The 20,477-nt window shown below is 42.2% G+C and overlaps 1 protein-coding gene across 1 annotated transcript in view; it reads left to right on the top strand.

Annotated features, from left to right (window-relative positions):
• Positions 1-6,502: 6,502 nt before the first annotated feature.
• DAW1 (dynein assembly factor with WD repeats 1) overlaps positions 6,503-20,477 on the top strand; it is a 36,648-nt gene continuing 22,673 nt past the window's right edge. The window contains exons 1-5 of the mRNA XM_061147883.1: positions 6,503-6,542; positions 11,994-12,066; positions 13,943-14,087; positions 15,961-16,019; positions 19,084-19,206. Of these exons, the coding sequence (XP_061003866.1) occupies positions 6,503-6,542; positions 11,994-12,066; positions 13,943-14,087; positions 15,961-16,019; positions 19,084-19,206 (440 nt within the window). The remainder of the gene's footprint in view (positions 6,543-11,993; positions 12,067-13,942; positions 14,088-15,960; positions 16,020-19,083; positions 19,207-20,477) is intronic.

Genomic DNA, 20,477 nt, shown 5'->3' with positions numbered 1-20,477 from the left:
TAAGGACTTTCTAGGTGGCACCATGGTAAAGAATCTGCCTGCCAATGCAGGAGACATAAGAGATGTGGGTCTCAATCAAAAAATGGGCCAAAGAACTAAACAGACATTTCTCCAAAGAAGACTTACAGATGGCTAACAAACACATGAAAAGATGCTCAACATCACTCATTATTAGAGAAATGCAAATCAAAACCACAATGAGGTACCATTACACGCCAGTCAGGATGGCTGCTATCCAAAAGTCTACAAGCAATAAATGCTGGAGAGGGTGTGGAGAAAAGGGAACCCTCTTACACTGTTGGTGGGAATGCAAACTAGTACAGCCACTATGGAAAACAGTGTGGAGATTTCTTAAAAAACTGGAAATAGAACTGCCATATGACCCAGCAATCCCACTTCTGGGCATACACACTGAGGAAACCAGATCTGAAAGAGACACGTGCACCCCAGTGTTCATCGCAGCACTGTTTATAATAGCCAGGACATGGAAGCAACCTAGATGCCCATCAGCAGATGAATGGATAAGGAAGCTGTGGTACATATACACCATGGAATATTACTCAGCCGTTAAAAAGAATTCATTTGAATCAGTTCTAATGAGATGGATGAAACTGGAGCCTATTATACAGAGTGAAGTAAGCCAGAAAGATAAAGAACATTACAGCATACTAACACATATATATGGAATCTAGAAAGATGGTAACGATAACCCTATATGCAAAACAGAAAAAGAGACACAGAAATACAGAACAGACTTTTGAACTCTGTGGGAGAAGGTGAGGGTGGGATATTTCAAAAGAACAGCATGTATACTATCTATGGTGAAACAGATCGCCAGCCCAGGTGGGATGCATGAGACAAGTGCTCGGGCCTGGTGCACTGGGAAGACCCAGAGGAATCGGGTGGAGAGGGAGGTGGGAGGGGGGATCGGGATGGGGAATACGTGTAAATCTATGGCTGATTCATATCAATGTATGACAAAACCCACTGAAATGTTGTGAAGTAATTAGCCTCCAACTAATAAAAAAAAAAAAAAAAAAAGAATTAGTAAAAAAAAAAAAAAAAAAAAGATGTGGTTCTGATCCCTGGGTCCGGAAGATTCCCTGGAGGAGGGCATGGCAACCCACTCTAGTATTCTTGCCTGGAGAATCCCAGGAAGAGAGGAGCCTGGTGGACTACAGTCCATAGGGTCTCAAAGGGTCAGACACGACTGAAGTGACTTAGCTCCCGCGCGCGCGCACACACACAAACACACATACACACACAGCCTACTAGGTCTCTCTCCTAGAGTAAGCAATTAAGAGGTGATGTTTAGTAGAGTGTCCAGCTGGGACTGAAAGCAGGACACAGTTACATCTCCGCAACTGACTGCAACAAGGTGGGAGAGAGTTCTCTGACAAACAGGGGGAGGATTGTACATGCAAGTAGGAGCCTGAGGCCAAGGACAACCAAGACTGAGAATTTTAGACCTTTTCTCCATCAGTTAGTAAGAAGTGGCTATGTTGTAAGACCCCTCAGGAATTTAGAATACACTCCATTGGAGACTTCTCTGGAGGTCCAATGGTTAAGACTTCGCCTTCCAATCCTGGGGGTGCAGGTTAGAATACCTGGTCAGGGAGCTAGGATCCCACAGGTCTCAGGGCCAAAACACCAAATATGAAAACCAGGAGCAATATTGCAATAAATTCAATAGAAAAACTTTAAAAATGGTTCACATTAAATATATACATATATATTTATATATAAATATTTATATCATATATATATTTAAAAAGCAACTCTGTTGGAGGAAGAAAAAAACAACAGTTCTGAGGGTAATGTGGTTTTAAACATGAAATGACCAAGGAATCAGTGGTTTCTCACGAGTTTACCTGACAGTGGCCAGATGCAGCTTTCCAAATGGGAGCTTGAGGCAGGAATTGCCTGGAGGTAATAATTCAGAAACTGTGATGTGAAACTCACACCTACCACATACTGCTGAATTGAAATAAGCCTGTGCAGAAGGTGATCTAGCCTGGTAAGACTTCAGAACAGGTGAAGTGGGAGGCTTATCAGGTGGAAAGAATGACAAGAATAAAGCCCCAGAGCATGAATAAGCAAGTTGTAGTATGCTGAAGTTGCATGGAATGAAAGAGAGTGATTTACAGGTGAGTAACCAAGGGTTGGAATGTGACAAATGACTTTCTTAAAGGTCGCTGATGAGAAGGCCAGCGTTGGAGCTTCTATCTTCCAACTAGTGACCCACCGTGGTTCACCTTTCCACATGCATTCTCTTATAAAAACACATGAAGAGCACAAAATCATGGAATCGTGGCATCAAAAGGGAAACTAGACCTCTCTTATCTAACCCTGTTCTCAGCCAATTTAGCACTGCATTCTGCAATAATCTTGGCATCTGGGCAAACTGCCTCAGCTAGAACACTTCCTGTGATGGGAAATTCTCAGCACTTTTTCTGGCATTACTGGACACACTGGCACAAAATTCTTTATTTTGAGCTGAACTCTGCCTCCAGGTATCTGGCTCTCTTAACCCTGCCCTGTCTCTGCACATAATTAGCTCCTTTCTCTTGCCAATGCATCCTCTAAACTCTTGAGCACTGAGCATCAATGGAAGACCTACTATGTACCAGGCATGGAAGGTAGCATCATGCCCACCCCAGATATCCTTGTTCATGTTCTGACATTTTCAGGTCCTTTTATATCTTATTGTTTTTTTCTGGACTATCACTAGACTTAACCAGGCATAGAACTCTCTCCATACTTCTAAATCCTCACCAGCCATTTCTTTAAAAAGACAATCTATTAGGATCTATAGAGAAAGTCATTATTTCTTAAGAAATGTAAGCTAGTTTTATTATTTATACTAATTGCTCAGTCACTCAGTTGTATCTGACTCTTTGCAACCCTACAGACTGTAGCCTGCCAGGCTCCTCTGTCCATGGGATTTTCCAGGCAAGAATTCTGGAGCAGGTTGCCATTTCCTCCTTCTGGGGATCTTCCAGATCCAGGGATTGTCTCCCACATCTCCCACATTGGCAGCTGGATACTTTACCACTGAGCCACCTGTTAGAATAATGCAAAATATCATAAGTAGTAAAGCATGCTGCTGCTAAGTCACATCAGTCGTATCCAACTCTGTGTGACCCCATAGACGCCAGCCCACCAGGCTCTGCCATCCCTGGGATTCTCCAGGCGCGAACACTGGAGTGGGTTGCCATTTCCTTCTCCAGTGCATGAAAGTGAAAGGTGAAAGTGAAGTCGCTCAGTTGTGTCCGATTCTTCGCGACGCCATGGACTGTAGCCTACCAGGCTCCTCTCCTCCATCCATGGGATTTTCCAGGCAAGAGTACTGGAGTGGGGTGCCATTGCCTTCTCTGGTAGTAAAGCATACCTGTTGTTAAATATCATACAAAAGACTTCGAATTGAACGTAAGTGATTGCCAGAGTAATTTTTGATCTAGGTGATCAGTTTCAATAGGAACAATATGGATACATTCTTTCCCCAATTTGAAACACACAATCATAGGATAATAAATGCTTACTGTTATCATTACCATCCTTGATAGCTACAGAATGTTTCTGATTGAGCCAGACTCAGCGAGAACAACTCTGTTATTCAGAACCTGTGATCATTCCTGTCATTCCAATGAGGAAACTGAAGCCACAGGGATTATGGACCATGCCCAAGAGCACACAGCTGGTAGTGGCAGAACGAGGCTTCGGTCAAGCAGTCCACGCTAAGGAATCACAACTAGCTGCGAAGCTTTGTTAATCAGCCCTGTTGGTATTCCTGCCTTTCTCAGTAGTAGCCCATCTGTGAGTGTCAGTGTGGTCTCACCTAGAGGCGTGCCCCTCTCCATAAATGCAATAGTTTCAAACCCATTTGAGGTCTGAGTCTTTCTATGAATGAGTCCCCTGAAGTATTTTTTTCAGAATTAGATCCCTTTGTGATTGGAACATGCCTGGAACTCACAGGTCCTCAATACACACTGATTGAATGATAAAATTAGCAGACCTCGGCCCCTGCAGTTTTCTGGTCTTAGGAAAGATCAGATGCTTTGATAATCCTTCAATGGGATGGAGGCAGGATGGGAGAAAAATAAAAAGGGATGTGTCATCAGTGTGTCTGTACCCTGATGCAGTTCCTTGCTTGGGGGTCTGCTGGGGCAGACTGCTATTAACTGGTCTGCACAGCTGACCTCTACTGCCCGGCTCTGATCTTCTGAAGGGATTGTCTTTCTCTCCAGAAGAGAACTACACTTCTCTTTTTAACCTACCACTCTCAATGAGGACTAGTGATGCAGTTTTTCATTGATGCCATGACTCTCCAAGATAAATTCGTTCAAATGGGAACCACCAAGCCCCACTGTAGCTGAAACCCTTCCTGCCCCATCTGTCCCTCATCAGTGCTGAATCTGGATCCCCCAGACCGACTCCTGCCTCCCTCCCTTCATCCTTCTCCCCCTCTCCCATCTGTAGGGATTGCCCTGCTCCCCACCTTCCTTCCTAGGGGACGTCTTCTCCTGCCCTCTGTGTCCATCGGTCCCACTCAGTGTCTTGAAGCATCTGAAACCCAAGTATGCAAAGCATTCCCTCTCTTCCCATCTTGTTTCTGGGTCTTATTCACATCTTCTGAGCAACCAGTTTACTGTCCCTGACAATCAGGGAAGATGGTTTAGAATACAAAACAGGCCTGATGGCAGAGGGAGGGTGTTCAATTTCACTTAGACCTGGCCGAGCCAAAGTAACCTACTACACTAGTGCAGTGGCTTTCAGACTTCATCACTCATCAGCATTACCAGGAAAGCTAATCTAAACACAAACTGCTGGGCCTTACCACTAGGACTTCTGATTCTGTAGGTGGTGTCAGGGAGGGCAAAAATGTGCATTTCTAACAGGTTCCCAGGTGATGCTGCTGCTGCTGCTAGTCCAGGGACATACTGTGAGAACTGAATTTCAGGGTGGCTTCAAGGTGTTGGACTGAAGTGGTTTGTGGGAATAAAATTATTACCACTAACTTTTCAGTTTCTGATAGTTCAAGGCAGCTGTCAGTGGGAAGAAACCCAGAGCTGAATATTAGATTTATATGTACAAATACATGTGTGGCAATTGCTGATCTAGAGAGTGAATGGTCAGATTAACACAGAATGCCATGAATTAATGAAAAGTATTCTACAACTTTTAATTGTTATTTTTCAGTCGCAAAGTCCTATCTGACTCTTTGCAACCCCAGGGACAACAGCCCTCCAGGTTCTTTTGTCCATGGGGTTCTCCAGGCAAGAATACTGGAGTGGGTTGCCATTTCCTTCTCCAAGGGATCTTCCTGGATCAGGGATCAAACCTGATCTCCTGCATTGGCAGGGAGATTCTTAACCACCAAGCATCAGGGAAGCCCACAACTTTTAGGGAGGCCTCTAAAGCACTGGAGAAGGAAATGGCAACCCACCCCAGTGTTCTTGCCTGGAGAATCCCAGGGACAGCGGAGCCTTGGTGGGCTGCCGTCTATGGGGTCGCACAGAGTCGGACACGACTGAAGCGACTTAGCAGCAGCAGCAGCTAAAGCCCTGTTAGAGTCTTACGAGGTTCTCTGTACGCTGAGATGAGCACTCATCATCATCACCAGGACAATGTAGGGGTTTTATTTATGTAAATTTCTGTACATCATTCACAACCAACGGCTCTGATCTAGGGGTGACCTTTTAGGATTGACTGTATTGATCTCCCTGAAGTCCAAGGGACTCTCAAGAGTCTTCTCCAGCACCACAATTCAAAAGCATCAATTCTTCCGTGCTCAGCTTTCTTATGGTCCAGCTCTCACATCCATACATGACTACTGGAAAAACCATAGCTTTGGCTACACGGACCTCTGTCGGCAAAGTAAAGTCTCTGCTTTTTAATACCTTTTCTAGGACTGTGAGTTAGCGTGGTATGTGGAACAGCGACCCCAAATGTAGGCGACCACCCTGAGGTCATTTTTCTTTTGTGGGGGCAGGGACATAAGGGACCAGGAATGGTAACCGCGAGCGGGAGTTTACTCCCACCCTCCGGATTGGAAAGCCAGTGGGTTAAAGCTCGTGTGGCCCAGGATGCAACCGAGGCCCGCGGTCCCCGGCCGCGCCTCGCCCCTTGTGAAGTCGCCCTGACTGAAGACACCAGGGGAGCTCGTCCCACCCACCCCGTGGAGGTGCAGATTCTGGCAAAGGCGGTGTGGGCGGGAGCGTTCTCCCTGCGCTGCGCCCTGGAGCCCCTGTCCTGTTCCGAGAACCCCCAGACAGAGGTGGGCGGCGGAGGGGGCAGGGTGCGCTCTGCGCCCGCGCGTCTCCGGGACCCGCCAGCCAATCCCCGGACGCCTGAGCGGCAGGATGAGCCCCAACAGCCAGAGCTCCAAGCCCCGAGTCCCAGGAGCTTGTAGTGGCCCCCGCGCATGCGCGCCGAAGCTGTCCGCTGTTTGGACGTTTCCATGGCGACCAAGTCTGTTGGTTGGTGGTCCCCCAGCGAGAAAATGAAGCTCAAGAGCCTCCTGCTCCGGTATTACCCGCCAGGTACGGGCCAGGCCCCCTCTGCTTTCACGTGGAGGTCTGCACCGGGAGGGTCTGGGACAGAGGAAAAGTGCTGGGGTCCGAGCGGTGGTGTCCAGAGCGGGTGATCCCTTGGGAAGCCTGGTGCGTCTTAACTTGCGCTCTTCACTGCTTCGGATATTGTACTTGGTTTCGCAAAACTTAAAACAAAAAACAAAAAAAAAGACTTTCTTCTTCTTCTTCTTTTTTTTTTTTAAAGGAAATCCTTAAACTTTTAAATGGCTGAGTTGTAACGCTTTCTGGTTACTTAGGAACGAAGTGGAAGGGGAGGGAGAGGGGGCGATTAGTGATGTTGTGGAATATTGTTTCTGGAAGGGAAGACTTTGACAAGGGTCACATTGTTTTTTATTTCAAAGGCACCAGCATGATCAAGTCAAGGTTTGTTGAGTATGGGAAGAAAAGCGCATACTTCAAAAGCATATTACCTTAGTGACCGAATTCCAGACTGTACATATCAATCCCTCGGCACATTTACTGAAGCCCTGCCTGGTGGCTCAGATGGTAAAGAATCTGCCTGCAATGTGGGAGACGTGGGTTCGATCCCTGGGTGGGGAAGATCCCCTGGAGAAGGGAATGGCAACCCACTCCAGTATTCTTGCCTGGAGAATTCCATGGCAGGCTACTGTAGGTGGGGTGGCAAGGAGTCGGACAGGACTGAATGGCTAAGGCATTCACTTTACTGTGTACACTTTGTGCTCTTGCAATATGGGGCTTTGAAAAGTTCCAGTGAGCTCAGGAACTGTGAAATAAACCCAGAGAATGCTAGAATGCTCTAGTTTTAGAGTAGGGCATTGCTTCTTGGTCTTTTGGCTAAAATCAAGTGTCGAGTAGGACACTCTTGCCTAGTCCTCTTGACTTTTAGAGGATAAGTGAAGTCCATTGGTCATACAGATTGACAAGGATAGAAATAGGAGCAGAATTCTTGGCTTCTAATTCAGAACTCACATTGAAACTAAAAATATAAAGTAAAAAGTCCTCAAAACTTGCCACAAGGCAGTAGAAGACAAAATACACTTGCTCAATGAAAAGTCTGAATGAAAACTGTCTTTAGGATGTCAAATGAGGGTGATATCACTTTGGACTGGTTTGATTTAGGATAACTTTGGGAGGGGTGGGACTTGAAGAATTTAGCACTGAATACCTCATCGTTCACAGTAATGCATCCAACTGCTTACTCACAATCTCCATGAAGATGTCTAATACGCACAGACCTCATGGGTCATTTTCTCCAGTCCCATCCTAGTTGTGTAGCTGTTTCAGGCTGGACCCGGTCCATGGATGGCATCACCACCTCATCCACTTTTTCTAGCAGAAACCTCAGCCATCCTTTATTTCTCTTTTGTGATTCACTGACTCTCTCTGCACTCCTGTATCCAGTTCATTAACAAATGCTGTCAGCTCTACTCTCGAAGTATTTTGTGAGTCCATCACATTCTCCTCATTTCCTTGGCACAAGTTTCTTGACCCCACACACCTTCTTGCTTTCACCTCTATCCCTACCTGCATCTCACCCACCATAGCTTCTACTTCCTCCATTCCTGGGCTTGTCAACTGGATTCCTGCTTTAACTCCATCCTCTACTGTCTGTGTGTCACTAACAGCCAGTGGAATCTGGACTCAGTAGCTTTTCATCTTGTTCAAAATAAGATCCACACTCTGTAGGATTTAGCCTACACTCACTACATTTCAGATTTCTTTAGATGCTCTTCCAAGACTTCATGGAGGGCATTTCACTCATCAGTCTCTCTTTCTGGACTCAGATGTCCCTAGACTTTGGCCACTTTTCTTCATTTGGTCTTGGTCAGTGTCACCTACTCAGAGACCTTCCATTACCACTATTCAAAGAAGCACTTCTCCTCATCGATCTTACTCTCAACCATTTTGTTTTATTGTCTTTTATTATATTTATCAAAGTACGTTTATTGTCTATGTTTTGAATGACTCCCTCTCTCCCATAAAATGTAAGCTCCATGGGAACTGAGACCTCATCGCTTCTTCAGCTGTAAAAGAGATTCTGGCATATAGGAGGCCCTCAGTGTTTATTGAGTGAGTTTATTAGTAAATGAATGTGTATGATAAATGAGGTTGATCCAGACATAGAACTTGTGATTTTAAAATAAATGTTTAAAAAGTCAGGAGATCCTCCTTCTGCCTCCCTGCATGAGTGCAACTTTGACATGGAGCTAGTAGCAAGTTTGTAGTAAGGACACTCAGTTTTTTTTCCCTCTTAAGTTTCCAATTAAAATTAATTAAAAGAATAACTGGATATCAGCATGTGAAAATGTGGAACTTGAGGATTTGTTTGGTTTTGATTTGTTAAGGCATCAGTCAGGTGGGGTAATTATTCCATATGTCTACTGACTCCCTTTAGCTAGTCTCTCAAGTCTCTCTTGGGAGTGAACCTCCTTGCAAAGAATGTTGTCCCCTATTTCTCTTCTTCCTTTTGTTCTGAACTCACTCCTGTCATGGTTTCACCCTCACTGAACCACTGAAACTGTTCCAGATCCTCGATGACCACCTCCAATAATGCTGAATCCACTGGCCACGTCCCATCTCAGTCTTTGTCTTTTTTGACTGGGCAGCAGCACTTGATCCATTGGATCACTCTGACCCCCTGTGACTTCCAGGACACACATTCCATGTTTTCTTCTGCCTCATTGCCACTCCTTGGTCTATCTTGTTAACTTGTCCTCTTCTTTCTGATCTTAATGTTGGAGTGTCCCTGAGTTCTGTCCCTGGACTTCTCTCCATCTGTCCATGGTTGTGCTGTCGTGTCGGACTCTTTGTGACTCTTCGGACTGTAGCCCACCAGGCTCTTCTGTCCATGGAATTTCCCAGGCAAGTATACTGGAGTGGGTGGCATTTCCTCCTCCAGGGAAACTTCTCAGCCTAGAGACTGTACCCACATTTCCTGTGTCTCCTGCATTGCAGGTAGATTCTTTATCTGCTGAGCCATCGGGGACTTCTCTAACTCTATTCATTTGCTGGACGATCTCATCTATTCTCAAGGCTTAAAAATCATCCTGAGTAGTCCTAAGTACCTGCCTGCCTGGTTCTTCATTCAGAAGTCCAACATACATCTCCCGTGGGGCCTCTGATGGTCTACCTCCTGTCAGTCAATGGAAGCTCCATTCCTCCACTTACTTCTGTCAAAACCTTAGACTTGTCTTTTTCTCCTCTCCATGTCTGGTCCAGAGACAAACCCTGCCAGTTCACCTTCAAAATATATACAGAGTTCAACAACTTCTCTCCGGAATCACGGCCACCATTCTCTTTATTGTTAGAGGCTCTATACTTGCCCCACTTCTGTGGAGGTGACTCTGTTAAAGCGTAAATCTGATTATGTCACCAGGCTTCTCCAGCCCTCCAGTGGTTTTCATTTCTTTTAAAGTGAAAGGGCCATGATGCCCAAGACCATATAGGATCCACCCGCTTTGGCCTGTCTGACTTCACTCCCCCTCCAGCAGCACTTCTCTGCTTTGTATTCCTCGGGTGGGCCAGGATGCCCCCAGTCAGGGTCTCTGCAGTTGCTGGATTTTTGCTTGGAATAATCTTCCCCTGGATATTTAGCTTCTTTACTTAGTTATTACTAAGTTATTTAGCTTAGTTACTTTTAGCTTCTTTAGCTTTTTTTTAAAAAATAAAACGTAAGTAAAAGTGAAGCCTCCCCCTTCCTAGAATTTGCAGCTTCTCCTCATGGTATTTCAGAACCCTCTTCCTTGCTTTGTCTTTTCTTAGCATTATCTCAATTCAACCAAAATAAATTTTACTTATTTATCTTGCTTAGTCTCCCCGACTAGAATATCAACTTCATGAGGGCAAGGACTTTGCTAATTTCACTTACAATGGTATCTGTAGCTCCTAGAGTAGAACCTCTAAATGAGCCTCTAGTAGAGCTGGATGCATAAATGAGTGCTCACATATGTGTTAAATAAATGAACGGTTTAAATGAGATGATGTGGGTTAAGCAGAATGTGTAGAATCCACCTTGAAGTGTGAGTGGGTCAGACTCTGAATCCAGAATTCTAAAAGCAAGTAAACTCAAGTAAAACTTTAGACTGATGGTTGTGACTATTGCCTTAATGGTTATCTTATAATAAATAAGATCATCTCACTTAGCATGTTAGATACTTAAATTCTGATCTTTGGTAAGCCACATGATATTGCAAGTTTCCAAGGTACTACTGAATAGCAGGTGGGTGTTAAATAACATTATCAAATAGGAAAAGTATGGCTCACCACTGAATCATTTTCATGTTACCTTTATCCCTTCAGTGTATAAAGCAATTATGTTTCACCTCCTATATCTTTTAATTTCAGTCCTCCCACCCTCTTTTGAATAGCATACAGGTCAGGAGCATTCTTTTGTTGGCATCCACTGAATAATTCCGCTCCCTAACCTAGATTCCCAAAGACTAAAGGAACATAGCAGTAATATGGGTAATCAAACTTGGGGCTTTCCCTTTTTATCTTTTATCCTTCAGAATCTCTTTGCTTTGTGAAGAGTAGGTGTTGAATACATGCTTTTCAGTTGACTCAGTTATGACAATCTTTGTCGTTTATTTATTGCATGTGGGCCCCTTGTTCTTTGGCCAGAAGAAGGATCTAAATAAGCATTAATTGAACTGGTTGGTATTTTGTGCACTTTAAAGGTTTCTGTTGATTGAATATGAGCTGGGTAAGCAATACTATTTTACCTTTTGAAGCTTGGCCTTTTGGTACATTGCAGAATTGGGGGAGGGGTGAGCGTCTTCTTACCCAAGTGTTTTGGAAATCACACATTACCTATGGTTCACAGCCAGGAGACGACCAAGAATATTAAGATACTGTGAGAAACAATCTCTGACGAACAACAAGTATTCCTGGAAGCATCTTTATCTATTTTCTGCTTATACTTTTCATTGCACATGTCACAGCCTCTTGCTCGTATTGGAGTTCAGTGAGCATACTGCCTTAATGTCTTGTCACGGTGAAGCGGTCAAATAAATGTACATGTTCCAGATTTTGCACTCTATTTTCTAGATTCATTTTTACAGAAACCCAACTAATTTTTAGTAGTTGGCATACAAATGTTTAACATTTTTCATCTTATTAAAAATAAGATAGTTGTGAATAAGGAAAACAGTTTTGCTAATTTGCTTGCTAGAGTTTGAAGATGCATCTCTTTAGGAAATTGGATTATGCTGTGTGGGTTCTGAAGTGCTAGTTCTTTCCAACCTTTCTCTGAGTTATGAGTGATTATATGACTTAATGTTACATTATTTATTTACTCAATTACTTGTTGAATATCTGCATATGTTTTATGTTGAAAAATTTCAAAAATGGAAAAAAAAGAAAAAATTGTATCTAAGTAGGTTAACTTTTGGCCTAAGCTGTCATCATAAGTGTTTTATATTATATTTGTTTATTTTTTAGGAATTATGTTGGAATATGAAAAAAGTGGACAGTTAAAGACCAAATCCATAGACTTGCTTGATCTTGATCCCAGGTAAGGTAGCTATATAAATGCAGCATGTATTTCATATCCAAAATCATTATTGGGAAACCCTGACATAGGATGGTGTGTGGATGAGCTCATAAAACTGCAGACAATACATTGCTAGGTGTATTATTTCCTGTTTGTCTCGGTGAATTTTATATTAGTGTCTTGCTGAATGGGCTTCTGGGGTGGCTCAGCAGTAAAGAATCTGCCTGCAATATAGGAGCCATAGCAGACATGGGTTCGATCCCTCGGTTGGGAAGATCCCCTGGAGGAGGGAGTAGCAATCCACCCCAGTATTCCTGTCTGGGAAATCCCATGCGCAGAGGAGCCTGGCGGACTACAGTCCATGGGGTCCCAAAAAGGTGAACATGACTGAAGTGACCGAACACGGCTCCTGCTTAAATGAGCAGGGCGTAGGAAAAAGATGATCAGTCTGTCCTTTTCTTCTTCCCAAACCAAGCTTATTAAAAAAATAATAAACCTCTTGGTTTGAAAATCTGTTTCGGTTTGTAACATTTGTTGAAAATCTTTCCAAGAGGCATTATTATCTTTTGAATTCTTATGCAGGTCTAACTCTGTTGACCCCTGAGTTTTTCAAAGTCATTGTTAGGAACCATCTCTGATTCATTTCCGTTCCAAATATTCACTCTTATTCTGAAAGACTGTATTGCTTGAGAGCTGGCACCATATCTTGGACACTCCCTGGGCCTAACTTATGGCAAGTAATCAATGTTAGTTGAGTGAAGGGTCTCCTAGTTCAGCGCCTCGCACAAACCTGGAGCTCAGGACATGTTTATTTATGAAAAGGAGGATGCTTATTAGACGATGCATTTCTGCAAAGCAGATGCTGAGGCAGAAGGAGGTGAGTACAAGGTTGTTGGGAGGTGATGCCTGGGACAGATGAGAGAATGAGGCAGGGTTGGGCAGAAGGGGAAATGGTCAGGCTCACAGGGCAGAGGTGGCCAGGCTCTTGAATGGCCCCCTTGCTTAGCCAGGGGCTGAGGGCTGAAAAGAAGAGCAAACTGGGCTCAAACTCTGATGTGAATTCTGAAGGAGCTGTAGCTGGAGGCTGTTGGCCAATCTCTCCCACAGCAGCCTGGCCTGTGAATCCTTTCTCGGTTTGGGGACCTGTTTGGCAAAATGACCCTATTCTGGATGTTTTGTGGTATACAGACCTTAATATTTGTCTTGAATTAATATTCTGAACTAGCAAAATTTACTAGAGTTGCTGCAAATTATTTGCATGCTGGGGGAAACTTGCATCTGTATTTTTCACACTGGTTCTCTTTCAGGGAGATAATGTTATAGTCTTAAGAAATTAATAATCATGATAGTTCTTTGAATGTCTGCTTTGGTGAGGTACTTTCTCTTTTTCCCAAAATACAGCAAATTGAAACTTTCTGAACCTCAGTTTCTTCATCCCCAAAATAGTTATGAAAAGCATTAAATTTTAGAGGGTTGTTATAGGATTAAATGGGAGATCATAGGTAACGTGGAAAGTAAAGTAGGATTGGGCAACTTTAATATATATTTATTTAAAAGAAAAAGAGAAACAGGAAAAAAAAACAAAAGAGCTCTTATTCAGAAGCAGCCCTTGGCCTTCTTAGATGAGCAAATCAGAATCTTTGCACACCTTCCTTGAGAGAAGTCTCAGGTAATGGAAAGGCATTGACGAGAACCCAGGTAGCTTTCATCCGTGCCAAGATGCTCTTTATTGATTTCTGTGATTTTTTCCCCTGGAAATCTCTTGGTGAACATGATGATGCTGTTCACATTTTATAATTCTTGAACTTTGTAAAGCAATGCAATCCTTCATGTAGTGAATGTATATGCAATTTCTGACATAGAAAAAAGTAACTTTGTGTTTTTTGGTGAATTTCAGTACAGATGTCAGTGCATTAGTAGAAGAGATACAGAAAGTAGAACCTCTCATCACGGCTTCACGATCAGACCAGGTCAAACTTTTAATACAGAGATTACAAAATAAACTTGGACAGCACAGCAATCACAAATTCTATCTTTTTAAGGTAATGCATGTATAAAGATACTAAGGGGAAGAACTTCAGTGAATTAATTCTACTAATCTAAAATAAAATATCAATCATGTTTTCTTTCAGGTCCTCCACATTTTTGCTAACACTAAATCTTAAATGTTTGTTGAATGAATGAATAAAATTCAAAAACTGGTTTCTTGACAGGTTCTTTTTTTAAAATTTATTTATTTTAATTGGAGGCTAATTACTTTACAATACTGTAGTGGTTTTTGCCATATGTTGACATGAATCAGCCATGGGTGTACATGTGTTCCCAATCCTGAACCCCCCTCCCCCCTCCCTCCCCATCCCATCCCTCAGGGTCATCCCAGTGCACCAGCCCTGAGCGCCCTGTCTCATGCATCCAACCTGGACTGGCGATCTGTTTCACATATGATGATATACATGTTTCAGTGTTATTCTCTCAGATCATCCCACCCTTGCCTTCTCCCACAAAGTCCAAAAGACTGTTCTATACATCTGTTGACAGGTTTACCTTTTCTTTAAAATGATAAATCTAAACAGTAATCATTAAACTAGCTTTAAGTTATTGAATAATCAAATTTTTTTCCAGTTGGAGTAATATTAAGATGTATTTCATGGTGTATCAACATTTCAAATTTTCTGCTTCCATGTGAACTAAACTATATTTCAGTAAATTATTTATTGATATGGATTGAATAATAATTTTAATTCCATTAAGATATGCTTATTTTCATCTATAATCTTGGCAACTAAATTAAAATAAATGTCATTTATTACTTCAATAACAGCTCTTATTTTTCTTTATTATTTAACATTTAATGCTTTATTCTAGAAATGATTTATATTACACTGAGTTTATTTTCTTATGACTTATATATACTTGTTATTTATATACTCAGCATATTTTGTCTGATGCGAAGTATTCAACAATCTGTATTTGTTCTTTCAACTTACTGAAAAGATAGTCATTCTTGTAATAATTATTTTTCCAGCAGGTGGCACTATTTTACTTCAAATATGAGCTCTATAACTTAGATGACCTTGTACTTTATCCTCTAAAGGGAATATTTTGATAGTGAAGGAGGATACTATTAATAGTTACACTCTGGCAGTAGGCATAATTAGGACTGTCCCAGTCTAACCAGTCATTATACCTAGAAACAGATGTCCAATTTAAATATATTCATTCAATAAATATAAAGCATCCACTATGTGCTAGACAACGTAGGGATGGAAATAAAAATTCCATGACATATCCCGACTCTAAAGAAGCTTTAAGGTTCAAAAAGGAATGATTCATTGTCAATCTGTATTTGAAACGTCTTTGGTTTATTTCCTACATATACTGTTTATGCATATATACAAACCATGTACAATATGTGAAAGAGAATATAAATTAGTGAAAAGACCCTGGTGCTGGGGAAGATTGAGGGCAGGAGGGGAAGAGGGCAACAGAGGATGAGATGCTTGGATGGCAACATCGACTCAATGGACATGAGTTTGAGCAAACTCTGGGACCTAGTGAAGCACAGGGAAGCCTGGCGTGCTATAGTCCATGGGGTTGCAAAGAGTCAGACACGACTGAGCAACTGAACAATAACAGCTATTTGATATCTCATAGACATAATCTATCTAAAGGCAAATTGATAGAAAACATAGATTTGATCATGCTTCTGTAATTATTTGTAACCTCCAGATGTGTTATTGGTATTAATAAGAGAAAGTCCTATGTGTTTTCCTCCTTTGTTCAAATATTGGGTACTATCCATTTACTATATATAATTAAGATGCATTTGAATGTCTTCATTGGTTGGAAGTTAAAATGAATGGGCTGAATAATTTTGTTCGAGTTTGAAATAAATGGTGTTTTCTTTTATTGAAGGTTCTCAGAGCACATATACTGCCACTGACTAACGTTGCACTTAATAAATCAGGCTCATGGTAAGGTCCTCTGTTTATTAAAAAAAAAATTTATTGGATTTTATTTTCTTAGAGCAGCTTTAGGTTCACAGCAAAATTGAGCAGAAGGTGCAGAGATTTCCTAATCTATGAATAACTTCTGCCTTGCCTCCCCACCCCCCAGCAGCTTCTGTCACTATCACCATCTCCCACAGAGACCTACATCTGTTGCAACTGTTGAACTATATTGACACATCATTATCACTGAAAGTTCACAGTACACATTAAGGCTTTGTACATTGTACATTCTTGGTCTTGTACATTCTGTGGGTTGGCAAATGTATAACAACATCTATACAGTGCTATGTTATCACACAGAGCAGTCTCACTGTCCGGAAATCTGCGCACTGCGTATTTATTTCTGTGTGTATGTCTATTCCTGTTTTTTTATTTCTAATTTTTAACAACCAAGGGATACAAATCTTTTTTTTCCCATTTATTTTTATTAGTTGGAGGCTAATTACTTTACAATATTGTAGTGGTTTTGCCATACATTGACATGAATCAGCCATGGATTTACATGTGTTCCCCTTCCCGATCCCCCCTCCCGCCTCTCTCTCCATCCCATCCCTCTGGGTCTTCCCGGTGCACCAGCCCTGAGCACTTGTCTCATGCATCCAACCTGGGCTGGTGATCTGACAAATCTTTTTTAAAATAAAAATTGCCTCCCTATAATGTGAGGAGGGCTTGGCAACCCACTCCAGTATTCTTGCCTGGAGAATCCCCATGGACAGAGGAGGGCTACAGTCCATGGGGTCACCAAGAGTCGGACACGACTGAGCAACTGAGCGCTAGCACCCATGAGGTATCCAGCATGATGATTTGATACATATGCATAGTGAAATGTTTATGACAGTCAAGGTTACTAACATCTTATCTCCACAGGGTTACCATTTTTGGTGCACCTGAAGCTATTCTGTCAGGGTATTTCCAGTATTCATTACAGTTTTATTAACTGTAGTCATCATGGGTGTACATTAGATCTCTAGACTTACTCCTCCTACATAACTGAAACTTTGTACCCTTTGACCAGTGTTTCCTCATATCTCCCACCTCCCTAGCCCCTGGTAACTACTGTTCTGCTTCTGTGAGTTCAACTTTTTTGTTGCTATTGTTTAGATTCCACCTATAAGTGAGATTATGTGATATTTGTCCTTCTGTGTCTGGCTTATTTCACTTAGCATCATGTCCCTGAGATTTGTCCATGTAGTAGCAAATGGCAGGGTCGCCTTCTTTCTCAAGGCTGAATAATATTTCATTGTATCTATCAATCTATCTATAGATATATACCACATTTTATTCACCTATTCACCCTTTGACAGATATTCAGGTTATTTCCATATCTCAGTCACAGTGAACAATGCTACAGTGAACATGGGAGTATAGGCATTTCTACAAGATCCTGACCCCATTTCTTTCGAATATATGCCCAGAAATGGGATTTCTGGGTCATATGGTAGTTCCAGTTTTAATTACTTTGGTAACCACCATACTGTGTTCCATAATGACCATACCAATTTACACTCCCCGAGAAGCTAGAAGGAAAATACCAAGAAGAGAATGAAAAGCACACTGCCTTGTTAGCTTTCCTGTTTAGTTGGGTTTAGATAGCAGAATTTGTTTCACCTTTTATCATCACCACTTGACATGAAGACTGGCTTTTCAATGTTGTGCATTTTTTCTGTACTTGGGAATTATTTTTTCCTGATGGAATATTTAGGAATAATGAAGATACTATGATTTTAACTCAAGCTATTAGAGAACAATATACTAATAATTCCTGTAGTAGAACAGTGATGTTAAAGGATTGTTAAATGTTAAACAAATATTTATTGAACACCTCTTGGTGTACCAGTCATGTTCCAGGGCCTGGGGGGTGATGACGGTAAACCGGATGGGTAGAAAGATGAACGTTTTTGAAAGAAACAATCCAGGTCTTCAGAGGCTAGCTTCCTGCTGATGGAGAATGTGACTGATCAGACTTTGTTTTTGGGAAAAGTTGAGATCCCGGAGTTAGCCAGGGCTGCTGGCCTTGTGGACCATGAACAGAGTTTGCATTTTCCTCTAGATTACTAAGAAGCCATTTGAGGAAGTTTAAAAAAGTAAATGCAGTTTCTATGAGGAAAATAGATATGTAAGAACCATGTGTGAGCCACACCCTAATAGAAGATGGCTTTGTTTAGGCAAGACATGGAGGTGATGGAGCTAGTGAGACATGACCATTCTGAGGATGTATGCTGAGACTGGGCTAATAGAATGAATTGACTGATAGATTGTGTGTGGGATGTGGGGGAAAGAGAGGAATCAAAGACTAAACCAAGATCTTATGGTCTGACTGACTGGAAGAATGATGTTATTTATTAATATATATTAGATTTTCAGAAAAGGTTACTGATTATTAACATTTTTAGCTATGTAACTATAGTATAAGAATGATTATTAGAAGGATTACTCTTTATTTAGTAACTCCTTTTTGGGTTTGGGCTACAATTGAAAAGTTTCCAAGTCAAAGGATTTAGATATTGTTCTCAGTTCAACTCTTTGTTCTGCATACACAATTTCCATTGTAAAAAGTGAGATAAATGAGATTATGAGGGCTTCCCTGATAGCTCAGTTGGTAAAGAATCTGCCTGCAATGCAGGAGACTCCAGTTTGATTCCTAGGTCGGGAAGATCCTCTAGAGAAGGGATAGGCTACCCACTCCAGTATTCTGGGCTTCCCTTGTGAATTAGCTGGTAAAGAATCCACCTCCAGTGCGGGAGACTTGGGTTTGATCCCTGGGTTGGAAAAATCCCCTGGAGAAGGAAAGTCTACCCACTGCAGTATTCTGACCTGGAGAATTCAATGGACTGTATAGTCCATGGGGTCGCAAAGAGTCGGACATTACTAAGTCACTTTCACTTTCACTTAACTCTTTGTTCTACATACAGAATTTTCATTGTAAAAAGCAAGATAAATGAGGTTATAGTTTTGCAAGCAAAAACATAGGTCTTTATTAACACACTGCTGGTCTCACCTTGTGCTGTATTTCCACTGCTTGTGTTAGCTTTATCACAGGAAGCTATGATCGGACATGCAAGCTCTGGGACACTGCCTCTGGAGAGGAGCTTCACACCCTGGAGGGTCACAGGAATGTGGTGTATGCCATAGCGTTCAACAACCCTTATGGGTAAGAAGACATCCACTCATTCAGTGATTCCTTATTAATCCACTGATTCGTTTTTTTTTTTCGTTAGTTGGAGGCTAATTACTTCACAACATTTCAGTGGGTTTTGTCATACATTGATATGAATCAGCCATAGATTTACACGTATTCCCCATCCCGATCCCCCCTCCCACCTCCCTCTCCACCCGATTCCTCTGGGTCTTCCCAGTGCACCAGGCCGGAGCACTTGTCTCATGCATCCAGCCTGGGCTGGCGATCTGTTTCACCATAGATAGTATACATGCTGTTCTTTCAAAACATCCCACCCTCACCTTCTCCCACAGAGTTCACAAGTCTGTTCTGTACTTCTGTGTCTCTTTTTCTGTTTTGCATATAGGGTTATCGTTGCCATCTTTCTAGATTCCATATATATGTGCTAGTATGCTGTAATGTTCTTTATCTTTCTGGCTTACTTCACTCTGTATAACGGGCTCCAGTTTCATCCATCTCATTAGGACTGATTCAAATGAATTCTTTTTAACAGCTGAGTAATATTCCATGGTGTATATGTACCACAGCTTCCTTATCCATTCATCTGCTGATGGGCATTTAGGTTGCTTCCATGTCCTGGCTATTATAAACAGTGCTGCGATGAACATTGGGGTGCACGTGTCTCTTTCAGATCTGGTTTCCTCAGTGTGTATGCCCAGAAGTGGGATTGCTGGGTCATATGGCAGTTCTATTTCCAGTTTTTTAAGGAATCTCCACACTGTTTTCCATAGTGGCTGTACTAGTTTGCATTCCCACCAACAGTGTAAGAGGGTTCCCTTTTCTCCACACCCTCTCCAGCATTTATTGCTTGTAGACTTTTGGATAGCAGCCATCCTGACTGGCGTGTAATGGTACCTCATTGTGGTTCTTTTATTCAACTCTCCCTCCATCTAGTGGAAAAGGAAAAGAGGAAGATGAAGAACCAAAAGCTGCTGAGTGTCTGATGCATGCTACAGTGTGTGCATGCTAAGTCGCTTCAGTCATGTTTGACTCTATGTGACCCCATGGACTGCAGCCAGCCAGACTCCTCCTTCCATGGGATTCTCCAGCCAAGAATACTGGAGAGGGTCGCCACGCCCTCCTCCAGGGGATCTTCCCAATCCAGGGATCCAATCCATGTCTCTTATGTCTCTTGCATTGGCAAGTGCGTTCTTTACCACTAGTGCCACCTGGGAAGCCCAACTCAGCCATAAAAGAAATGAAATCGGGTCATTTGTAGTGATGTGGATGAACCTAGGGCTTCC

This window comes from Dama dama, chromosome 8 (genome assembly GCF_033118175.1).
Source record: "Dama dama isolate Ldn47 chromosome 8, ASM3311817v1, whole genome shotgun sequence".
NCBI lineage: Eukaryota > Metazoa > Chordata > Mammalia > Artiodactyla > Cervidae > Dama > Dama dama.
This window is presented reverse-complemented; position numbering and strand designations above follow the sequence as displayed.